Source organism: Anopheles coluzzii, chromosome 2 (assembly GCF_943734685.1).
Source record: "Anopheles coluzzii chromosome 2, AcolN3, whole genome shotgun sequence".
NCBI classification, from domain to species: Eukaryota; Metazoa; Arthropoda; class Insecta; order Diptera; family Culicidae; genus Anopheles; species Anopheles coluzzii.
The window spans coordinates 17,041,077-17,065,890 of NC_064670.1; the positions used below are offsets into that span (position 1 = coordinate 17,041,077).

At 47.2% G+C, this 24,814-nt stretch overlaps 2 protein-coding genes and 1 long non-coding RNA gene across 4 annotated transcripts in view; 2 read left to right on the forward strand and 1 right to left on the reverse strand.

The window, feature by feature from the left end:
- The first annotated feature begins 231 nt into the window (after positions 1 to 231).
- LOC120950188 (transient receptor potential cation channel protein painless) lies at positions 232 to 7,515 on the forward strand. Its single transcript, XM_040368009.2, has 6 exons — positions 232 to 1,119; positions 1,197 to 1,382; positions 3,796 to 5,668; positions 5,892 to 6,022; positions 6,098 to 6,198; positions 6,283 to 7,515. The coding sequence occupies exons 1-6, from the start codon at positions 1,075 to 1,077 to the stop codon at positions 6,713 to 6,715; spliced, it is 2,769 nt and encodes a 922-aa protein (XP_040223943.2). The 5' UTR covers positions 232 to 1,074; the 3' UTR covers positions 6,716 to 7,515.
- Positions 7,516 to 8,184: 669 nt separating this feature from the next.
- Positions 8,185 to 24,814, forward strand: part of LOC120949553 (uncharacterized) — a 41,166-nt gene continuing 24,536 nt past the window's right edge. Inside the window, exons 1-2 of one of the 2 annotated variants that reach the window (XM_049608037.1) lie at positions 8,185 to 8,935; positions 19,075 to 21,322. In XM_049608037.1, coding sequence (XP_049463994.1) covers positions 19,397 to 21,322 — 1,926 coding nt within the window. In that variant the 5' untranslated portion in view covers positions 8,185 to 8,935; positions 19,075 to 19,396. Of the gene's footprint in view, positions 8,936 to 19,074; positions 21,565 to 24,814 lie in introns of those variants that run through there. The other variant, XM_040366932.2, reaches the window with a different exon arrangement.
- LOC125906938 (uncharacterized) lies at positions 22,220 to 24,114 on the reverse strand. The gene is made up of 2 exons (XR_007452266.1): positions 23,008 to 24,114; positions 22,220 to 22,900 (listed from the first exon to the last, which is right to left on the reverse strand). It is a non-coding gene; the product is annotated as an uncharacterized LOC125906938 (long non-coding RNA).

Below are 24,814 nucleotides of genomic sequence, written 5' to 3' on the forward strand. Positions count from 1 at the left end.
GACAAAAAAATGGGGGAAAATAATAAAAGAAAGACGAAACAAAGCAAACGTGTGTGCGTGGGTCAATCGCGACCATTCTGTCGTGGTGTTGGTTTTATCTCGCGGTTGACATGTCGGCTGAAAGTCATGACGCAGCATCCAATGCGTCGAAACCGGACAAACGGCTTTTTTCCTCCCGGTTGAATGTATGGTCGCGATCAGTCAATGTCGAAGAGAAGAGATGGGTCCTACCCACAATGCACAACAAATGTGTAGTATGTATCAACAGCGACTCTAACGCCAACCTTTCCTGCTCAGTCATCCCTCAGCTATTCCAAGCTATTGGACCGCTAATCGATGGAGTTTAGTTGGTGTCGCCACGGGTCCCCCATATCGAAGCGAAAACCCCTTATGCACAAACACATATGAGCGCTGAGGTATAGCGGGTTAAGTTTCAAAGTGCTCCTCATATGGTCCCCGATTGGCGTGGTTAGCTGGTCCACTGCATTCGTTCGTTTATTCGCTCTGTGACCGTGCGGCGAGAAGCAACTGGATTTCCGTGCCCCCGCGCTTAATTAAATCAGAGTGGGGTTTTTTGGGTCTCTGTTCGTTCGAAAAGATTCCCTACTCGGACCGTGTGGTGCTTTGTGCGGTTTTTATGTACAAGTATTGTGGTAACAACTAAAACAGTGAATCCTTTGAGAAGCGATCCTCTGACAAGAGCATAAAGTTTCGAAGCGAGAAAATCATCCGAAAAAAAAACAAAAAGCAAAGTGCGTCTGTAGTTTGACGATCGTTTCAAAGTAGTGGTGATAGTTGCGTATGGAAGACTCATAAAATTGACTGGACCGTGTCCACATATGGAACGTCGTGAAACGGTTCCTTTCCCTTCACGCTGCCACCTCAGTCTCTTGCTGCTCTCGTGGTACTACACACACTGAATGTGTCGCCGTCCAACAACGGAAGTCGTTCCGGTGTCGTGCTTGAACTGGTGTCATTTATCGGCGGGCAGTGGTGGCTATTGTAGCATACATTCGACAACCTACCACGCTACCACGCAATTCTTCATCGCCCTGTGTACATCGACAGCACAACATGAGCTCTCAAAAGTTCATGCATCTAAGCCTCACCAGCCCGCAGGTACTGCAGTCAGCGTTGTCAGCAAAATGCGATGCAACCGCAACACGTTACTCTACACGTTCAATTCCCAATTTTAGCTGGCGCTTGCTGCAAGCTTCGATGCGAACGACCTGTCGGAGTTCAACCGAGCGCTTCGCAACGGGGCAAACGTGAATCTACGCGATCGTGACTCGCGGTACACGGTGTTCGAATTAGCATGCAAAACTCCCGGCAAGAAGCAGTTCATCCGAGCCTGTCTGAATCATGGAGCGGTACTGTCGGAGGTACGTATGGCGTGGGGTTTTTGTCTTTCTTTCTTTTTTTTTGTTTTTTGTTTGACATGAAGTGATTTTAATTTTACGACTACTAAATGCTCGAAGGTGCGATATGGTGATGCTTTTCCAGCACGCACTGGAAGAGATCGTTTGTGACCGGCGCTCAAAGAGATTTTTGGGTGGGGCCGCTGGGTTGGTCATTCGCACTTTGAAACATTGGCTCAGCGTTTGGAGCAGCGCCCAGAGTAAACAATACTATCGAAAACGCTAGCCGCCGTTCCGGAGCAGCTGCAAACATTTGCTCAAAGCTGCCCCGGAGTAGTAGCCAATGTTTGTGCGATCGGAGTGTGGGCGGGCAGCAGCGTTATTAGTTTAGCCGCCAGTATTTGAAATACGCTTGCCAGCTCGAATTGTCTACATATACGGTACGGTGGTTGGTACATGTGCCGTTGATTGTGGAGGGACAGATATATTGAAATTCAGCTTGATATGGTGCTCCAGTAAGGGAAGCAACGAAGACAACACTTGCGTTTGAACTAGTAGCTTTGCATGTGCAGCTTTATAGTTGAAATATGAATTCGATCTAAATTAGCCTCTAAATTGACTCATTTTCTTCCAAGGTAAAACAAAAAGTTATTTGTAGGCGGCAATTATTATTTGATAAACACTCGACTTGCATGAGCCAGTGATCTAGCGCATGTCAGACCGTGATAGTAGCTCTGAAGGGCATTTGACGGATAAAAACATGTCCGGATGTATCCATGATATTTTTAACAAATATTTAACATATTTTGCCCGACGAAGATAATAATCTTAGAAACATTAATTAGTTCCGACACATTCTGTGTTGTATATGTGAAATTGTAATCATAACTAGAAATTCTTCTATTTGGCGTAATGTCCTACGTGGACATGCCGGTCCCTATACAGAATATTATTTAATTTCTGATTATGGTTTTTCCTGTTTTTGCCTAATAGATTACATATCAATCGTAACGAAATCTAGAACGTTTAAAGTGTTATTTGGAAACGATTGAAGGTTATTGGATTGAATGCCCAAATGGTTTGATAGTGTCTCATAATGTATACCAACTAGGCGATCGCCTGGGGCTTCGTCGATTGAGGGGCCCCGTAGATCGATAGTCCATAGTCCTGGGGCTCCGAGACTCGCGAAACATATGCACCCCCCCCCCCCCCCCCCCTATCGCTCTACAAACATTTTGGTACTGATAGGCGATGTTTTGGAAAACTATACTGATTTATGAAACTATTTCCAACACAGGGCAATAAAAACAAGGGATGGTGAGGCAAACCTATGTTTAATAATGAGGAAATCCAAAAAAATATGAAAAAGATTTATTGAATTACTTCGTGAAACGGATCTCCACAAGGCCTACAACCACATACATCAATCTAGAAGCATTGCGCATTGGTTGTGATTTTATTTTGAGCGCAGCCAGGATTAGAATCAATGTTTCGAAACGCTGCCTTATGAATAGGACGATGACAAATCATTTACAACAATAGCATGGCTTGTGTGGCATACAGTAAAAATTGTCATCTAAGCATAGTGTTTTCAGCATAAGTTTTATCGATAGCAACGAAAGCGCAATCAAAATATGGTTGAATAACAAACGCCATTATTTCAATTCGGAACGAATAGACCTATGCGCTTGCGCATGTGTGTGTGTGTGTAATGGGTTTGCCCCTCGGCTTTTGACTCTTTTTTTTTACATAAATAATTTTAAACTCACTTGTTTAAAAGATCGACGGTTAAGTTGATCAACAGTCACGTCTAAGCTGCTGAACACGATCAAGAAAAAGATCAGAGCGACAAAAAATAAATTATTCGTGAGAAAGCTATTTGTTCTACGTCGTAGTCTACAACTTGCTATTCTTTATAAAAATCATTTAAACGAGTGCTTTGTTGTTATTTTTCCTAGAATATCATTCTAATAATTTACATAGTATAAATAACTATCAAAGCATAATTTTTCTAATCGAAGTGTACAAAAGTTCTTATGTGTAGCATTTCAATTCACCATCATTTATGTAATTTAAAGGAGATAAAGCATATAATTTAAATTTATTCAACAGATTCAACATGATTTAACAAGAATACAAACAAGAACTTAAAATAAGAAAAACTTTAAAATCTTTAATTTCTCCCATTCCCATAAAAAAACAAAAATCACTTCGTATGTAATGGAAATCATTTTTGAAAATGTGCCTCTCGCACGAATAACACTCAAAACGCGATGCGTAACGCACGAATAAGCGGGTTGCGGTAGCTTTGTTGCTTGGGTCTCCATCCCCAGCAACTGGTAGGGATTATTTACAAAACAAACCCTTTAGGGCAGTGTTTCCATAGATACGCATGCATACAGACGCACGCTAACGGTACGCTTGTTTTCTTCGGCAGAAAAACCCCGAGACCAGCGAGTATCCCATCCACCTGGCCGCGCTATCCTTCGACAGTGAAAATCTTTCCGAACTGCTCAGCGCCCCGCGCATTCAGGTGGACCAAAAGTACGAAGATCGGACGGCGCTGTACCTGTTGTTCGAACAGATCGACAGCGACAATTGGAAGCATGTGTTTGAGTGTGTCAAGTTGCTGCTGAAGTACGACGCCAACATAAACGCAACCGATGAGAACAGTGTGTCACCGATAGCTCTGCTAGTAACAGCTGGATACGACGATTGGAGAAAGGAACTTCTTGAATACTGTTTGCAGAACTACAGTGTGAACGTAGACTACCGGCGACAGCAGGCGAGAAAAGCGATCGTGAAGAACTTCCCTGGCACGGACATTCCCATCTACGACATGGAAAAGGTTACCGTGGATGTGTTGCGGAACAAACTGTCCGCCGGAACGGAGGACGAGTTTCTTGCGGCTTACGAGAAGTACTGTCAGCAAAACAATGGTCACGTACCGCGAGAAGAAGATCGCGCTGAGCTGCTATCCGTGGCCGTGTATCGAGCGAAGCTGACCGCTGCCCAGAAGCTCGTTGACGGGCAGATAGTAGAGGGCAAGTTTACCGGTAAGCCGGAATTGTTTTCCGGCCTGCTGGCCAAGTGTTGTAATCGGGGGAACGTGCAGATGCTCGAGTGGTTGCTGAAAATCATACCGGACGATGCGGTGGCGCTGATTAACGAGGATCCGCTGCTCTCGCTGCTCGTGAAGCAGATCGACGTGTACAAGGACAAGAACAAGTGTCCCTACTTCCGCAGCATGGGCATCTTGCTGAACGATCCGCGCCTGGAGGTGGACAAGATCGATGTGAAGAAATGTACGGCGATGCACTACGCCGTCAAGTACAAGATCGATCACGCCCAGGAGCTGCTGCTGGCCAAGGGTGCGTACATCGGGGGCGAGAACATGTTCGGCGACCTGCCGATCAGCGAGATGGACTCGTTCCTGCTGGAGAAGCATCTGGACTCGTGCGTCACGAACAACGATCGCAAGCCGGGCGACGAGGACTACGAAGTGAGGATCAGCTTTGCCAACTTTATACCGCCGGCCCACAAGCCCAACTACGCCAAGCCGGAACAGGTGCCGTTTAACGGGCTGCCGTACGAGGACGAGATGCGTCCGATCGTACGGATGGCCCAGTCGTCCAGCACCAAACGGCTGCTGCGGCATCCCGTCATATCGAGCATCCTGCTGCTCAAGTGGCTGAAGCTGATCTGCTTTTTCTACATCAATCTGGTGATCTGCACGATATTCTTCGTCTCATTCACGGCGTACGTTGTGTTTTGCTACGGCCGGGAAGATGCACCGTTCAAGCTGTTCTTCTACTTCCTCTCGTTCGCCGGCTGGATATATTTGGTCGCACGCGAGCTGATCCAGTTTCTGCTGAACATGCGCGTGTACGTGCGGTCGATCGAGAACGGGATGGAGGTGCTGCTCATCCTGGCCTCGGGCGCGGTGCTGATGCGCGAGTTTGGCGACGAAACGCGACGTGTCGCGTCCGCCTGCGTGATTCTGCTGTCGGCGCTAGAGTTCACGCTGCTCGTCGGCACGCTGCCCGTCCTATCGATCTCGACCCACATGGTGATGCTGAAGACGGTGTCGAAGAACTTTCTCAAGTGTCTGGTGCTGTACTCGATCATTTTGCTCGCATTTGCGTTCAGCTTCTACACGCTGTTCCGGGCGAACGGCGGTAACGGCGAGGCGGGCGAAGCGACCACAGACAAGACGGCCGCCGGCCAGGACGGCGATGGTGATGACGATCAGTTCAACCAGTTCGGGGAGGTTCCGCTTGCGTTGATGAAAACAGCGGTAATGTTGACCGGTGAGTAAGCGGGCGTGGGAAAAACGGGGGAATACCCACTTGGGGTGATTATTTTTGCACCCCCCCTTTTGCATACCATTAGTAAAGCGCCATTGTAGCAGGTGTACATATGGGAACGCATATGTTTAATCGATACAGCTACGCGGTCAACGCTCACTCGACATGTTATAAATAGCGCTTTTTGTTGCGGCAAATTTTTCTAATGTGTGAATTACACTTTCAGGGGAATTCGAAGCGGCGAACATAAAATTTCAACAGTCAAGCTTGAGCTACTTCGTGTTCGCGCTGTTTCTGTTCTTTGTTTCGATCGTGCTGTTCAACCTGATGAACGGTCTGGCCGTGAGCGACACGACGGTAGGTGGCTTGTTTGCGCTACACAGCCCGTGTAGATGACGTCTTTTTTATATTCTTCTTTACACTATTACACAGACCATCAAAGCGGAGTCTGAAATCATCGGCATTACGCAGAAAGTGTTCCTCATCAACAAGTACGAAAATGCACTGAAAACATCGAAGCCCATTCGCTGCATGTAAGTAGCAACGTTTGCCGGTGCTTGTTTTCCCAATGATGACTCATCTGATAAACGATTACCATTGCCCTTTCCGTTTCGCAGCACCGAGCGAATGGCGTGGCTGTTCCCGTCGAACAGTTTGCAGCTGTTCTCGAACAATCAACCGCTGAAGTACATCGCGGTCAAGCCAAACCAGTCGAACGCCATCATGGTATCGTCGCTCGTGCCCCGGTACGCGCAGGACGTCGAGATGGGTGAGTTGGTGGTGCAGGACAAAAAGCTGGAAGTCGAAGGATTGCTGGAGCGCAACACCAAGTACGGTACCGAATGCTGCATCATGCCCTGCCTCAACAACATGGATGGGAAGATAGTGAAGTATGCGCTGGAAATTTTGCACTCCCGCCACGAGCACGTCGGCTCGATCGAGTACCGGATGTCGCGCATGGAGCAGAACATCGAGCGGATGGCGCAGGAGCAGATCGAGATGAAAAAGTTGCTGCAAACGCTCGTTACCTCGTTACATGCTAAGGCGTAGTCGTTCTGTATTGCGCACAGGATGAGAGTTGGGATTAATTTATGTTTTTTAATGCTTTAACTGGACTCAAATGCATTTGGTGTGCATTTTGTGAACGGCATTACTGCACTGCTTCATTTGCACCCTTACCTCACGCAGCTATTATTGACATTGAAGTTTGTAAGTCTATTTAAACTAGCACTCAGTTTGCTTATCATTGTTACCTTTTTAAAGCGGAAACAAGCAACGTTCCTGTTCGTCTTAAATCGCGCATGCATGAATCAAACCGATCAGTCAATATAACCATCACAATGATTCTATCTGAATCATTACGCCTTAACGATACCTGCAAGGATTTATGAAATGTTATACCTTTTTACACCTTTGAATCTCTACTGTAGTCGTCGCGCATGAAACGATTGCACTTATTTACACTCATTTCCACTGTTTGTATAGGACTGTTGGCATTGCATTGTTAGCGAAACGTTGGTTGTATTAATGTAATTTTAAGCCCCACAATAAACCATTCAAGTGTAACAATCATAACTATTGAATATATTTAATTTACAAATACTTGCTTCTTGTTAGCTTGAACGTGTAAAGCCTAACCTCTGCCGAATTGAATTTCGTTCGATTTATTTGAAAGTTTAATTGAAAAGACTCAACATATTTGTGGAAGCTATCAGTATTATTTCATTTCACATTTTATTCACTAAAAGTTATGTAAATATATCACTCACGTAGGGAAACATGTTTATGGGGATCATCTATCAGTTTGTTAAATGAAAAAAGATTGTTCAAATAAAAACTTAAATAGGGAAGCTTCTACTGTTTCTTGATGAACATATCACAACAATTGAGCTATTTGAACGTGTTATATTAATATCATTTTAACGTTTTTTTATGTTTAATTCCATGTTAAATGCTTATAAAGATCTATACATTTAAAATCACAGCTTATTTATCATTATTCAAATTGTGACGCAGAACAGTAAAAATACATTTGTTAAAAAATTTGTTGAGCTATCACTTTAAATAATTAAAATAATTTTTATTAACACAAAAAAGAAGTTGAAACCAAACACAATAGCAAATTGAATTATAATACAAACATATTTGAAACGTTAAAAAATACACACCCTTTCAAAAAAGCTCTTTAGAATATGAAAATGAAATAAAAAAAGAGAAAATTAAGATAAAATATTTTTTTCATCACATATTCGCAAACAGTTTGTCCACCGGGTGCACCCACGTTGCGCGATCGCGCGCAATTTCGAATTAAGGGTAGTGCGAAGCGTAACAAGCGATGGTGGGGTTTGATTCCAGCAAGATCACCGGCGCGTGAGTGATTCGCCCCTTCCTCGGTAGTTGTTGGTGGGGGGGTGGGGTGAGCAAACACAAAACACAAAAAAAAGAAAACCAGCCCACCAACCAGTCACTCAGAGAGCGGGAGAGTGCTTGGCCGGTTTCGCACAGCCTGCACAGTCGCGGCTAGTTTCTTCGGTCTCGAGTCATCGGATTCGATGCACGTGCTTCCGTAAACGCGCCCCTCGGGTCGTTCGGTGCGAATTGCGGCTGGGCAGCAAACCTTTACGGTGTATGTGCGGTTCCAGTACTTACGTACGCAGCATCTATCAGCCAGTGGGGGAAGGGAGCACGCATCATAGTGTGTGTTTGATGTGCGAATGCTCTAAGCTGGCCAGGGGAAAAAGTAAGGAAAGAATAAACGTGTAAATTTAGTGTGAAATTCATGCTTTGCGGATATTGTTAGTGACAGTGTGTGTGTGTGTGCTACATTGTGTGTTTATGGAGTTGCACCAAAGGAAGATGAAACGTGGCCGCAGATCGCTTTTACAGTGTAGTGACGAAGGCTAAACCGTTTGTTGACGAGATAAAGCGGGGGAAAATACGCGATCCTTAGTGCAGTGCAGTGCGGTGTAGCATAAGCATTGATATTCTCGTCGGTGAATTAAGCCTACCGTGCCGTGTCCAATTCAATCAACCGATCGAGTGAGCAAAGTGTAGATACAGAAACCATAGTGCCGTTTCTAGTGGATCGTTCCCTTTGCGGGGTTTTTGTGCTAGCAGGCGCACGTGAATACCAGATCACTCATTTTATTCAGTTAGTGCAGGTGGTTTACTGTGTATGCAAAGTGACACGGCGCAGCAAACTTGCGTGTTTACATCAGCCTGGGTCGGAAGGGGATCGCGTACTGCATCAGAAAGGCTGCATTCTTCAAGGTAAGACAATGCGCTACACAAAAAAAAGCTAGGTGCATAGGGCAGATATACAGACATGTGTTGCGCTGTTGCTTTAAATATTATTTGAAATTTTCACACTTACCTTCGAGCCTTAGTACCATAGGATACACTACTTTTCATGCTTTAAAATAGCACGAGGAAGAGACAATCCTTATTGAATCATTGTTCTTATCAATGATGCTCTTTAAAAGCGTATTGTTATTGTTCAACAACCCACCCAGCTCCGTTTCTTCCTTTTGCCTTCTTGCAACCTTCGTTGACCTTTACCTCACATCGTTTGCGAATATGCTGCTGGATGCTAACCCGGGCCTTCTTCTACTCCACTCCCCTCCCCCCCCCCCCCCCCACCCATTGATTATCTTGCGCTGCACCTTTGCGGTTCCAATCTCACCTCGCGCGGCGTGTGCCGTTCTCGCGCAACCGAATGTGTTGGTTTTTTCACCATTCGTTTTTGGAGCACCATTCGATGCACGACCACAGTGTCACAGCCGGGTGGTGTAGTGGTCTCCCCACCGCCCCGGACGCTGCGACCGCCTCCCAGCCCCATCGAATGCGTTAATCATATTCGAGCGACAGGCTCCGTAAAAGGACATACGCACACGACACGACGGTACACGGCGGCTGCCCTGCTGCACAGATACCTGCTGATCAATGTCACCGGTTTTGGAACGTCACAGCGACCACTCCACTGCAGTTGCCTTCCCCATTTCTACTTGTTGCTCACTTGTTTGCACCCTTCCACGCGGGCTCGGAACACCCCGATATCGGATTTCAGCTTGTTTGGTTTTGGAGTCGTGAGTCGTTGGTTCCCCCGTTGGTGCCGGTGGTGGAGTGATCCGTGCACCGTTTTGCGCCCCAAAAGTGTCGGCAACATTCTGCAAGCCGCACGGTGGAAAGGAGGCAGGCTGGTAGGGAAGGCCCTGTTGCGGCAGGTAGACGACGAGAAAGAGACTTTAATTACTTCCACTTCGCGTTAGCCAATTGGCCGTGCTGTTGTTGTTGTTGTTGTCTCCTCCAAACCCCTCTCTGTAGCACGGGCGAACGAAACCAACCTCCAAGATCGATTGGGCCGGATTTATGTGGGAACTCTTGGTTGTGTGTGGTTTGCCACTCAACAGGAAACGAAGAAGGTGAGAAGAGTGAAAGAGCAATAGTGCGATGGGCTGTTGCTGGATGAAGGAGGGGAGCAGAGGTGGGGCCGCCCGAGCGGTAGCAGGAGATCCTCCGAGAGGCATATCCTTGAACGGGCAGCATCGACGCTCACGCTCCACATTGGCAGCGGCGTGCAGGCTGCTGCGAGCGTGGCGCAGTCGTGGCGCGTGAGGCGAAAGGTTGCCGTGATCGTCCATCACGGCGGTGGCGATGGTGAATTTCAGCTCCGACACTCTGCACAAACCTACGAAGCTGTTTTGCAGTTTTTCAGCAGAGTCGAAGTCAAATAATTGCCGCTAACTGAGAGGATTTAATTTTGCAGTGTTTTTTTTAAAGATAAATCATACTATTTATTTTGTTTTGCTTAAAAGATTGGTACTGTTAACTTTTTGATACGTTTGTAAATTTTTAGATTAATTATTCAAGAAAAAATCGATAATTTTGCAAATATGTATATATTTTTTTCCTAGGCCTTGGACTTGGAGCGTTTTTAAAGAATTATGACTAAAATTTGCTCTGTAACTAAATTCTAAACATGATAGACTTTTAATGTTGCTTCTATGTTCTTCTAGTCCCTTATTTTATAAAGTCCTAATTAAAATTCCAACTGACCTTTCTGCTCTATATATGATTGAACGTTTATTAATTCGCAAAGAGAAAAGTTTACACTTATTATTGTTTTATTTTAGTATAAAAGCATTTCATGTGTATTTGTGCAGTTTATTTTTCAAAACAATTTGATATAGTTAGAAATAAGTTCTTGCTACGTTGGAGTTGTAAATTTGCTGTTTATGAAAACTTTCCAACGAGAAGAGCGTTCAACAACGCGGCGCTCTTATTGGCTGTTACATGCAATGTTTCTCTAGCCAGCTCAACATTATAAATTTCATTTCCAATCCGAAAAAATCCCTATTTAACATTGTCAAATGAATGTCGAGCGTATATCGGATCAACCAATGACAGATCATTCTAGTTTCCATTGTTATTGTTGAAATGTATTTTACGGGGTTTGATTTGTTCGCTTCCGATGTTGAGCTGGCCAAAGAAACCCTGTAAGTTCATTCGTAGCAAGGACTGAAGTCCGAAGTAGCAAGGAATGACTGTCGGGCTGCGTGGTACTAAATGAAGTCTCGAAAGCCTGTATGTCCGCGTAAGACGTTACGCCAAATAGAAGAAGGTCTTTGGGCAAGTCTTATGTTGCCTTACATCTAGAGTAGATTTAAAAGCATCTCAAAATGAAAAGTATAGCAAGAATACACCAACGTGCATTCTTTGCGCCGGAAATTCAAAAGGGGATCGAACTTCTCCTTGCTTTTACAGGGATCGGTTTGGCTAGTTAGGCCGGTTAGGTTAGGCCGGTAGTCTCTAGTCAGTTTAAGTAGCATTTGTTTTAATAAATTTATACAAAGCACTGCTGCCTAATGACAAAAGCTGCGTCAACAAGATATGGAAAAAGGTATTTTACTGTGTGATGCATTTCTTCTTCTTCTATTTGGCGTAACGTCCTACGCGGACATGCCCGGCGTATACAGACTTTCGAGACTTTATTCATTACCACGTAGCCGGATAGTCAATCCTTGCTACGGGGGGACGGTCCATTCTAGGCTTGAGCCCATGAGCCGGGCATGTTTTTGAGTCGTTCGAGTTGACGACTGTACCACGGGACCGCTCTCCGTGTGATGCATTTAGTACACACTATTAACTGAACAATATTCTATGTAAAGCAACATGTGTGTCTTTTTCGGATCAGTTTACATAATGAATACACACGATTGCAACAAAATAACAATTAGCTAACCCTTCTCTGTCGTAGTGCAGCCACACATCGAGCAATGCCACACTTTATCCCCCGCCGCTAATTGTGTGCTATCGTTTGCCATTGGAAAAGAAGAACAGAACAAGAAGTAAAACACATTTTCATCGCAATCAATCGCCATCAAACGTCTCGTTCGTCGTCGGCCAGCACCCCATCCAGCCAGCTGGGTGCATCTTCCTGTGCCGCAAACCTGATGCACATGCTGCTACCAGGCCGCTAATTTGCGAAACGCTTCACACCCGTAACGTAACCGTTGATCGTTTGACAGCGGGGTTCTGATTTTATTTTTTACTTTTTTGTTCGCTGCTTCTTCCCATTACTACTGCCCGCTTTGTGGCGGGGTGTAATGTACCTGGTCTGGCTTTTTTGTTGCTGCTGCTGCTGCTCATTACTGTCAAGTTCACACGTGACGCGCTGCGACGTTCGACGTGTCGATGTGGGACGGGTATACCACCCTATACCAGACCGCAAAACCGCTCCACTGCTGCTCGATTGTGCTGGGTGGCCACAGTAGCCCCACTTCGGCGTGCCTCGAACGGTTTGGGTTGACGTGGTGGTGGTGGTGGTGGTCGGGGCGCTGTTGGCACGTACAGATTGACGTACAGCGTTGCCCGCGCCGGTCTCGCCGCTCGCCCACCCGGCCCATTTACGAGCAGGTGGTGTCGCATAATAAATCGCCAATTGATATGTTAATGTGGGGTGCACGTCAAACACATCGGCATCCACAATGCCACACGCCCGTGTCGTGACGTGTTGTGAGCGGTTCGTTTCGTGCGGCCCGGTTGCAGACTACTGACTACTGCTGCAAGATGTCTTTAAATTGGCTGCACTTAAACAGAGCCGCACTGTGTTTTGGGATCGTGTCTGGCCGCAGCTGCCAAGCAAACACTGCTGGTGGTATTTTGTCACATCGCGATCAGCTTGAAGCGGTCGTTGCTAGATTGAGCAGTGCCGTGTGGCCTATATTATTCCATTTGCTGCTGCTGTTGGTGCCCCAATGGTGCCCGAGTAAAGTGAGATGAGCGCCCGGGTGGAACGCGGACTCGCCCTAATCTCGTTGCTGGATGAGAATTGGATGAACGATCACATCGGTCACTGGACTGTGACCCCGCCGCCAGTCTGTATGTGTGTGTGTGTGTGTGTGTGATCAACCACAGCAAGCCAAGCTGCAATCGCCCACACTACCCATCCCACCCAGTACCCACAGCCGCGACTACACGGATTAACGAATAAATTACAATTAGGCGTAAAGATCGCGCACAATAGATAAATTACGACCGCGGGAGGGACGGATTGCGTTCGCTTCATATTGGTCGAACCACTTTAGCACGATGCTAACGATACCGCGAATGCCGTCACAGGGTTTCCTTTTTTTACTTTTTAGCATAACGACCAAGAGTGGCTCGCATCGTTGACGCCGCGTATCGTTCTCGTGTGTTTTTTTGCTTTCACGGCAACAGTAGCAACAAGCCGACATTTTAAGAGCAATCGCGCCAAGTGCCTGCCTGCTGCTTCCCCCCTTTTATCGCCCGGGACGGTTTCGGAAGCTGGTTAGCGGTAAGTAAAAGTGACATTGCCGCTACCCGGGCAGGCTCCAAAGATGGAGCCGAAAAGGGGCAAAACATGACCGGTTTGTTTTGTATTTTGTTTTTGTGTCCCAATCACATCGATGCTAGCTGCTCTTTCATGCGCTGCCGCACGTCGGTGCACTGGATGCAAAGGGATACACACCAATCGATTACCGATTCGTGCCGATGCATTTGCATGCTTTCGATCGGTACAATGGGCACCGCGCATGTGCGGCTAAGTGTGTGTGTGTGAACATGCCGGAACATGCGATCGGCATTGACCCATTTTTGGAATGGGGAAGAGCACCATTGGGTACAAGAAGGCTCACAATCATTGGTGCCGTGGGTTTCATCTTAATGCCGATGGGTTGCACCGTGAGGCTAAAGGGTGTACACATGTAAGGTTCTTGCAATACAAGGGTTTGGCATGCTAAGATTCATTGGGAATGACATTTTTCCTGAGCATCATCATGAGGGCTCACGCAATGTATGAGGATGTTTTCATGTTCCAGTTGTTGTTCTTGGCAAAAGAATTTTAGACGGCTTGCAAAGTACTGAATAGTTCGATGGTATTTATATGACTGTAGTAATCCTTTGCTTGCAAGTAAAACAATGACTTCTGAGGCGTTAAATAATACAGGGCACAAAGTTTATGCAGATTGTAAATTAAAGCTATAAGCAATACGGCCTTTTTGGACCGTTACTCCTGAATAAAAATAAATAAAAATAAATTAAAGTTCATTTTATTAGGTTCATTATCAAACTCTTTAGGAGTGTATTGTTTATCATCAAAATTCTCTCGGTTTTGGTATTAGTTCATAATACTGTCAGACGCGTAGGACTGCCCGATTAGTTCGTTTGGCCATTATACAATTACGAGCGATTAGAATTGCAGGGAGTGGGGAATAGGGAGAATCTATTGGACGATGTTTTTATATTGTATGTGATTCGATGAGTTGGATCATTTGAAAAGTAAAAATATAGTATACATTATCAATTTACATCCATTCCAGAAAAAAAAACTGTCTTCGTTTGTGAACGCTGTATTTTGGTCTTCACAGTCTGGTTTTTGGGTTATGGTTTTGCAGAAGTTCCTTAGCGCTTCTCAGTTCATTGTTTATCTTTTCCGGTTTTACGAAACCGTACACCTAGACCATCAGATACTCGAAAAACTCGAAGAAGTTGACATATCTTCAGCACGATTAGAGAAATTGAAAACAGTATGTTTTCAAGATTCCGGAAGACTCCTTGTTTGAGTACTAATCTCTATAATTAAGTTGAATAAAGGATAAACAAATCGTATCCTCGGAGCACTTCTTGCAGTATTTCCACTCAACTTTGAAAGGGTATAGTATTTCGAAGTAATGGATGTAGTCTATGAAATCAAAAGTCATCAGTTATGTCATATAATCTCAAAGTTAAACCTCAGATTCATTCAAGAGGCACAACCCGCTCCGAATCTGTTTTCATCTGTTTGTTGTGTAGCAAGGCTTATGGTTATAGAAATAAACTCTACATTTTAGGGATTGAAAAGATGCTTATTGAAATAAAATAACAATTTACATGCAATTGGCACCAGTTACTAATGCACAAAGAATAGCGCACGGTTCAAGGAGAATCAAAGCGCAACTGAAGTGATCTTGTGCCACATACGAGCGATGATTTGTACAGGTTGCGTACGCATTAGCCTCCAATGCCACGCCGATGGAGGGGGCCAATTGGGGGATTCGCAATTTGGCGTAACGGCAGCGCCATTTGCGACCACCACCAAAAAATGAATTCCGCCAAAAAGGTGAACAAACAAATCGATACCGATACAGGCCCCATCTGTCGATCGTCGACGTGATCGAACAGCACAATACAACAGATTACCATCAACAACATGTGGGAATAAACAACAACACACACACAAAACAGACACACAAACATCTCCACTACACCCATGATCGTTTGGTACTTCACAGTCTCGTTCGCGCCAATGTGCCAGCGCTGTGCTTTGGGTAGGCCAATAAAATTGAATTTAAAACACCAATATGCATTCCGTTTGGTGCGCTGCAAGCAGGTGGCAGGTGAATGGTCTGGGACCGCGGCAGTGGGATTGCCGAGACCAACCAGCCAGTCAGCCAGCCAGCCAACCAGGCTCGGTTGCGCGTGCCTTTGCCCGAGCGGCTTGATGTTCAATTTCCTTGCCCTTCCCGCAATGTTACGCTTTCGAGGGGACCCTCGGTGGTGGGTCCATTGAATTCGAACGTTCCACCGATCGATCGATTTGGTCGTAAATATTTTGGCGACAACGAAACGGTCCGGGTCAGGTGAACCGGGGGTTTGCCGAGAATGGACGAAGAATAAACAACAAGCGTTTCACAATCACCTCTGTTCGATTGTGTTTCCCCACCCTTCAGATCACGACAGGCGACGGCTTAAGACGCAACCAGTAACATCTGTATTTCTTCCAAATGTGTGTGTGTGGATAATTGAATCTTAAATCATATAAACAATAGGGATTTACGATTCGATTCGATTGTACCACATGGCGATTTCGTTGCAGTGCGCTGGCATGGAAAGGGAAAGGCACTGTATGGCTTTTAGTGAGGAATGTATCATTCCACGCCACAGATTTGGACAGCATATCGTCACTAAACTGTGATGGTTTTATTTTTGGTGTTTCGGTGTTGCCAATTTAGGCACCAGCAATTTTTAACTTTTTCATGCTCCATGATGCGTCGGAGGAGATCGATACTTATCATACGCGTAACTGTTGCGCATTTGCGTTTTTAATCGTATGGTTACGATCTCCACCATTGCAGCACAATTAAATAGTTAAAAGTAACTGGATAAATTGATGTCTTTATCAGTATTTTTATCCTAGCAAGCTGCTAATAAAGTGTACGACTTTATTTTCACTAAATTTCAACAAGAGCGCAGCGAAAGACACTGAAATAGAAGCAACAAACGCACCTAATGGTTCAATATTTAGTCATCAAAATGTTTTGGCGTCATTGCCCACTAATGCATAGTTTGCATTACAAATCTCCACAGCCGTGGGCTGTGCACAACCGTTCACACTCCCTCTCTCCCTTTCTAACTCTCTGTTCTCCACTCGACTTAGTCATGTTAGATTCTCCTTGCCGTGCCTACGCTTGCCCCCTGCAGCCGCCTAGTCTCGGTGGTGGCAAAACATTGACCTACATATTGGGGGTGCACATGATCGGTGTGTGCCTTTTTGCCAGAACAAAACTCACCCCACGGCATGAGGCACCGGGCTGACCGGGTGGTGGTGATGCTGTGAGTGTAGTTACATTATGTTTGCCGTGTCTCTCCCCCGGTAAACGTCCGGCACGAGCGGTTCGAATGCGAAATGGGGGTCCGCTGTGTCGGTGCGCCGATCTGTCTCTGCGCGCAATGTGCGTAAAGCTCCAGCGAGCGATGGGAGCCGTCTGGGAACTCAATCTCTGAGTGCTTGGGAGAGTGGGGCGACACAAACAAAAAAAATGCTGCCATAAAATTTCTCTTCTCCAGCACAGCTGTCTTTGGGGCTAACGTTTTTCTGTGTGTGAGTGTGTCCGCGAATGTAGCAGCACAACACTGGAACGGAGCAGTATCCACATGTTTTGTGCGAGCGTATAGTATTATGCTGCTGCCTATGCTTGCCTCCGTCGCTTCCGAACGCCAGGGCCGTTAACCCGACCCGGCTATCGGATAACCGTTAGATCCGATTCGGTCGGAAGAGAAGAAAAGCGTATCGCGAGAATGGGTTTTTGGATTTTGGAGACGGAAATAATGCTGAGTGGATTAATGTAGGGCTGTGGATATATTTTAGAAATGGCTTGAAATAGTTTTTGTGTACCAAAATTGGTGGAATATGCGAAAGTACTTCCAAAATGCAACGTTTTTAACATTATTAAAAAAAAAAACATATAAAAAACAATATATTGAATGGTGTATGCATTTGAACTAAACTTTGCACGTCGAGCTGTGCAGCAAAGCTGGACAGACAAAAACAACAACATTTATAACAATAATTACTTTAGGAACATGTAGGTTTTGAACAATAGATATTGCAAAAAAAAAAAATGTTAGTTGCTAAGCAGTCAGGCAATGCTTTAATAAAAAAAATGTCGAACTGGGGATCGCTGTCGAACACCTTCTTGTGGGGCATGAGTCCGGCATCCTCATGACATGCCCCAGGCATCATATCCTGCCAGCCTTCGCCACCGTCAGGATGCTCGGTTCGCCGTACAGCTCAGCAAGATCGTGGTTAAGCCTTCTTCTCAATGCTCACCGCCAAAGATGGTCCGGAGGATGCGTCCCTCAAACACGCTTAGAGCGTTTACATGCTCTGCCCCGAATGGTCCAGGACTCGTGTCCATAAAGGACCACCGGGCGAATCAATGTGTGGTATATCTCATATTTCGTGCGGACTCGAAGTCTTCTTGATCTCAGAAGTCGATGAAGCCCGTAGTATTCACGATTTCCCTGCACAATGCGTCTCCGGATATCGCTGCTGCTGTCGTTTTCCAAAGTAACAACCGTCCCAAAATAGCAGAACTCCTTTACTACCTCGCGATTGTCGCCGTCAACTAATACACCGCTTCCTAGATGGTCTGAGTCTCCGGCAAGCAGGTACTCCGTCTTCGTCGCATTGATTCTCAATCCAATTATTGCTGCTTCGAGCTTTTATCGGGTGTTGTGAGTTTTTTATCGGGTTTATTCGCTGTTGTCCTGCTGATGATGTGGATGTCATCAGCGAATCCAAGAAATTGGAGAGATCGGTAGAGGATCGCACAACGGATGTCGTTGTCTAGCCCCGTACTTCGAGCTTCAAAACGGGTGACATCTGAAGCTATGAGGTATAAAATACTTACAACATAGTGTACAGGTTTGACCACATCACATAAGGGCGTAATTGATGTTCTGAACGGCTTGAAAAAAGCTATTTTCTTCTTCTTTGCACAACCGACAAAGGGGTCAAGGCCTGACGACTACTCAATCACTAATATGTGTCTTCACTTACACTGACTTATTGATTACCCACAGCAGGGACACTGTTCATATGTATTGAGACACGTTCGGGACTTGAACCCATGACGGGCACGTTGTTAAGTCATGCGAATTGACGACTGCACCACGAAGAATGTGATACGTACTAGGATAAATAACATTATTGAGTTTCATTTATTGCTTTTACAATTTTTAGTGTTATTTTACCAATATTACTTCGATCATCACTACACGTGTGTCTACTCCATATGTACTTCCAGTACTCAAACACAAAACATGATTGTTTTAGAAGGAATATTCATGGTGAGGGCTTCCTTAGCTTTTAAACCTTTTATCAAAATATTGTGCTTTTACATCACAGAAAATCACAAATAAGGGGTTTATTTTGTCTGAGTAATTGGCTAGTGGCGTCCTTTTAACATTTACCGAATTGTTGTGTATTTATTCAATTTGATTGCCGTCCGAGATTCCAGGCGCTGCTGCCACAGCTCTTGACGTACGATCGATTTGTCAATAAAACATTTTTAATGAGTTCTATTTCATGTGTTGTGTCTGTTTTTTCTTTCTTCTCCCTTTCACAGAACCCCTTCCGGCAACCCTTATCAACGGCGACAATCGGCAAGGACAAGGAGTTATTAATGTCACACCGCCCCATAGCCCCCGCCCGCCATTGAGTAATCCCGCTGACAATGAGCAGAGCGTGCAGGGCGCTGCGTACACACCTCGGCTAAGGCAATTCGGTGTCCTAAGCCAAGTGACTAAAGTTCAGCGGAACGCGGGCTTACGGCACAAGGTGACAAGTGGTTCGCTGCTAACGGCAAGGATGAGTCCCTCGTTCGTCATCAGCCAGATAAGCGCTTGGAAGCAGCAACAACCACAACAACAAAACCCCCGCAAGCCCTAATGCCGGCGATGGCCCACAGGTGCACCACACCCGCCGCCACATCTTCACCACCAAGCGCACCCAGCTCATCGCCGTCACCGTTTGCCGCCCAGCGGGAAGGGCCAGCGTTGCCGAACGGGGCCGAACACGTACCAAAGCCTGCCAAGGGTTCACCGGTGGGAGCGGAGGTAGGAACGGTCCTGCCTGCGGTGGGTACGGTGGTTGGCGGCCTAATTGGAAAGTTTGAGTGCAGCAGGGAGTGCGCGCCCGCTGACGTCAAAGTGACAGCAAACAGTGGTCGAGCGGGCGATAGCGCGCTTATCGCCGATAGGGACAGTCCCATCACGAACGGGCGAGCGAGCCCGCCCGCGTACGACGGACAAGTGCGCACCGCTCGGTACCGGGCGAGCGTGACCGGCAGCGAGCGGCCCGATAAGCCGACGATGGGTGCCCGCGGTGCCACGGGGAACGCTGGGCGGCTGTGTGCGGGCGACACGCTGAACGCAGAGATGAGCGCCGCCTGTGTGCGTAGGGCGGGCGGGCGGCAGCGCAAGACGGTCGTCTACAGCCGACTGTGCCTGGACGATGCGCTGCTGCTGGAGGCTGGCAATGGTGCCGATGGGCCCGGGCGGCTGGACGGCTGGGCCACCCGCCAGGCGGAAGTGATCCGCTTTCCCTGCGTGGAGCGACTGATCGAACTGTACGCAAACATCATCCGCCAGAAGGAGGCTGAAGTGCAAAGATTTATGAGCAGTATTGTAAGGAGCGGCGATAAAAGTCGATTAGATAAGGGTGTGCGCCGTTGGCAGGGGGAAGCGGACGGGCCGCACGGCAGCAAACGACAGCGACAAGGTGACATGGAGCGCAAGACACTGGCAGCGCTACCTGCGTCAGTGTCGCTCGAATCACTGTCGCAAGCGAAGACGCCCGAGCCCGACCGCACCAGTACGATACCGTCCGGCGACGACGCGGCACGTGTCAGCCGCACCAGCACCAGCCCGGCCCAGTCAGACGAAGGTTGGCGCAGTGACGACGAGGAACGGGAGCGCGCAGCCCACCAGGACCCGGCGATGAAGAACCGCGACAAGGTGACGCGCTCGGCCAGCTCCGATTCGGCCCTCGGGCTGGACGACGAGCTGAGCGCGCAGGAGCAGCAGCAGGCGATCGCGACCGTCGGCAAGGTGCGGCGCCTCACGCTCGGCGTGTCCGACATACCGCTGCGGGCGGCCCTGCTGCCCGTGCCGGAACCGGCCACCCTGCCCAGCCTCACCCTCACCGACCAGCACTGCCCGACCGTGGTGCGCAGCAAGATGATACTGGAGGCGCAGCTGATCGAGCTGCCGCTGGCAGGCGGCGAGCTTCCGGCGGAACAGCAACCGGGGCAGCAGCAGCTCGGCTGCCCGCCGAGCACGTCCGTGTCGCGGCGCGAGTCCGCCCAAAGCTACATCAGTGACGCGGGGACCGAGGGCGTCCGGTACGTCCGCACGCCGTCCGTGGTCGTGTCGGACTACTCGGACGATACGATGTGCGGCATCACGCTGGAGGAGATCGAGTACTTCCGGCGGCATCGGTTGCGGCGCGGCTCGGCCGACTGCGAGTCGGACATCAGTGCGGCCTCGTCCTGCAGCAATCTGAACTACTGCGGCTCGTCCATCAGCGCGCTGGACGGGTGCGAGTACCAGTGCGGGCTGCGCACGCCCGAGCGTAAGGTGTCCGACTGCTCGACCTGCTCCACCGTCAGCTGCGACGAGGACGAGGGCTACTCGCGGGTGGTGCGCGCGAAGCTCGCCACGCTCAGCTGTCTGCCCGCGGCCGACACGGTCGCGGAGGAGACGGAGCTGCCCCCGGCGGTGCCCGCATCGCCCGCCAAGCCGGTGGCCCCGGTTGCAGCAATCGCCGAGCCGGGCGAGACGGGAGCGGACGTTCGCGTGTGCAGCAAAAAGAAGGTTAGTTCCGTTGGCAACAGCTGTGGATAGAGAGAGGGGGGGGGGGGGGGTATTACATCTGCCTCGTAGGATTAAGTTAGTTAAGCTATGTTTATTCCAGACACACACAACAGCGGGTTGTTTGTATATATTGTAAGCAGCTTTAACGCAATAAACTCAAAACTAGTATTACAATGGTACAATGGTAGCGGAGTTAAGGTACGAATACAATCGGTGCAACATTTTGCGCATACACTACCGAACACATTATGCAGTTTTTTTTTTCTTCAGCCAAACAAATCGGGCCAACCAACATCCCAACAAACCGTCCCACACAGCCACACAGCTAATGATTATGCGCGGGGTTTTTTTTTTGTATTCATCAATCGTTCCTTCCAGTCCCCGTCCGCGGCGGAGTCTGTGTACGGGGAGAGGGGGGGGGGGGGAGGGGTTTCGTCTTCTTCTTATTGTTTTTATGTGTCCGAAGCTACCTAATCAGTAAATCGACCGCCATTGACGTCACGGTGCGGGGTGTAAACAGTGCCCGTACCGGTAATGGAGATCGGCTGTGGGCCGTTCCAGCTCCGGGCGAGGGTTTTGGAATATTTGTGTCAATTAAACCGCGCCGTTTAGGCAATCGGGGCCAACTGGGGAATCATGGAGATGGACAGGCGACAGGGTAGCTAAGCACGTGTCGGCACGGGCAGAAGCGTACGATTTAGAAGTGTAACGAAGATTCTTAGCACCAACTGATGGACCAAACAGATCGGTAACAGCTCCATCTTGGAGGTAGTTTGTGGCGTCCAATATCTATTGTCAGCACTGTCCAATCAATCTGTGTTTGCACCACTACCACCGTTTGCACAGTGTTGTCGTACCGATAATGGTTGCTGGCAGCAGTCACGAAGAAACATCATGTAGTGTCATAATATTTGGACAGGCGGTCCACGAGCGACGGAACAAGTAGCAGCACCCGCGTGAGGCGACGGGCCCTAGAACGGCCTGTTCCGTTTTTGGTGTATTTATTCCGGCACTAATGGCCCCGCCGTGTTCTTCAATAGCAAAAAGGTAGAATGAGCCGTAAAAGCATGTGTATGTGTGTGAGCATCGCGCTATAATGTTGCAACGAAAGTGAGAAGCTCGTACAGCGGGGGCTCATGAGCTTGGTGAGCAGCGTCCGCTACCGAGCAGCACGGTGATTCGCGGTTCCAAACGATTTACTTCTTCGGGGCGGCCTCCGCTTCACCGTCTGATCCGTCTCTCCTTGAGCGCTGATTCCGTGCGCGGTGGCGGAATGACGTCAATGGTGTGGCCGCTACATGCTGCGCCGCAAAGTTTCGAGCTGCACAGCACAGTGTTGAGTTTGGCCCATCAAGTGGCATTTGATTGGAGCTTGTACGGGGAGGAGATGGGAGCGAGCCGCCAGTGGGACTTATGGCCTTTATCGCAAGCGTAACAACTTAATGACCGATGCGAGAAGGAAGCACACACAAACGAAAAAAAAAGCACCAGAGAGTTGTAACGGGTGATGACGGGATCAGCCAACTGTAATGTGGGCACGGCTTGCACACTGGATCGGGGTGTCGAGTACATCAAGAGCTGTTCGTCGAGGAGTATGGATTGATGAGTAATCGGTACCGAACGGTAATACAAAAAAAACGATTAGATGAGTTTAGTCCACGGCCGGCTTAAGCCACCATGGACACCTCTTATGCTGTGATCGGGACTGGGCAGAGTCATTATGCTGGCAGTAGCTGTGTGTGTGTTCCGCTTTTCTTGGCCAGAAGTGTAATAAACCTAATCCACGGCGAGAAACATAGCACCCGACCAGAATGTTTGCAAACACAGGCCGTTATCGCGTTAAAAATAGAGAGCGTTGTCATGGGATGGTAAACGATTCAGTCACAAATGGCAACCGTGGGACACATTTACATTGTTCCGTGTTGCGATAAGCCCCAGCACAATTTCAGCCGTAGCAGCCATGAGGCCCATGCCTATCTTATTGCTCCCATAGGCCCGGATTGACAGCAAGACGGGGTTTTCGTCTACTAGCACTGGTTTGCCCAAAAAAAGAAACGCGTTATCAACCGATACGGTTCCCCGTTGTATCGCCAACGATTTCGTTATTTGTTTTCGGGTTTGTATTGGGTGCGTTTGTGTACTAATTCTTTGGTTGGCACGATAGCTCATAATTGAAGCAAAACAAAACAACTCTTAAAGTAAAAGAACACAACCATCACTGGTGGTGATGAAATGAAGTAAGTAATAAATGAGTAAATAATAAATAAATTACTTAAAGCAACAAAAATCGAAGGAAAACAGTCGCAAGTCAATAACTTTGTTATACTAAACGTTTCCCAATCACCTTTTTGTGCAAATCTTTGAAAACGAAAACCGATCATGAAGGGGCAACGATCAAATACCAAACAAACAAACAAACAAACACTGCAAACCGAAAAACGGAGGCATGTAAAGTGAGAGGGCGATGTTAACCTGATTATATCCGCCAAGTAGCCAAAATGCGAATGAAGAGGAGAAAGCGAATTAGCAATGACGCAAGCAACAAGCAGCGGCGCACTGGAAAAGGATTGGAAAAGATTATAGAATTAGATTGAACTAACAGAAAATGTATTTCATCAGCTGTAAATTGACCAGCGTTGACGTCAGTATCGTCGGTCGGTTACGGACGATGGGTTGAGGCCGTTTTGTGCATTTATAAGTGCAATCACACTTCAAACGAGTGTTTATACGCTACCATCATAAGAAAGTTTCATTGAAAAGGAAATATCGTACAACAATCGTTGTAGCGGTTAGTGTGGTGCGATATATATTTACATATCTTTTACTGATTTTGCATACAATGTTAATGGTTTTAAATTAAGTAGATAAAATCAGTTAAAAATAAGGTGTAAAAATACCAAAAAAACTGATTTTGGGAATTTATTGAAATGAAACACCATTTGTGTGTGTACTCGTTTTTGCCAAGCCCTGTACGCCTCACAAAGCTTTTCACGCTTTTGAATTGCATACTTTTAGGGGCTTTAAAGCTCGCGGCTTTGGCGAGCCATGCAATATATTTTACTGAGCAGAATACATCGTATCAAAGAGTAAATCAACATTTGAAATAGTTATTTTGAGGTTATAGAGATATTAAATAGTAAAGAGCAAAATGTTTACCTGTTCAAATATTCCTGAAGTGTTCCCTGAGTGGAACCTTTTGTTGAGCCGTAAGCGTGCTTTAATCAATACTACCATTGCATATCTGTAGAGTAGGCGGCGCTCTAGCAGCAATCGAACACGACATCCGACACGAACAAACCCATATAATCATATGGAGGTGCACTGTCAGACACAAACAAACAAACAAGACAAACGTCGAGTCGAACATGTCAGTTGATTCTGTCTGTGATGTTCGATACCCACCTGTGCTATGAGTACCTTGGCTGTCAAACGCTTCACAGCTACAGTAGATAGAATTCAATGCGGGACATTTTCAAGTTTTTTTTACGTAGT

Excerpts from the sequence above, each read along its gene's own strand:
- LOC120950188 (XM_040368009.2), top strand. The coding sequence starts at position 1,075 with ATGAGCTCTCAAAAGTTCATGCATCTAAGCCTCACCAGCCCGCAG. Across the intron at positions 1,120-1,196 it reads TAAGCCTCACCAGCCCGCAG|CTGGCGCTTGCTGCAAGCTT; the intron begins GTACTGCAGTCA and ends TCCCAATTTTAG. Across the intron at positions 5,669-5,891 it reads AACAGCGGTAATGTTGACCG|GGGAATTCGAAGCGGCGAAC; the intron begins GTGAGTAAGCGG and ends TTACACTTTCAG.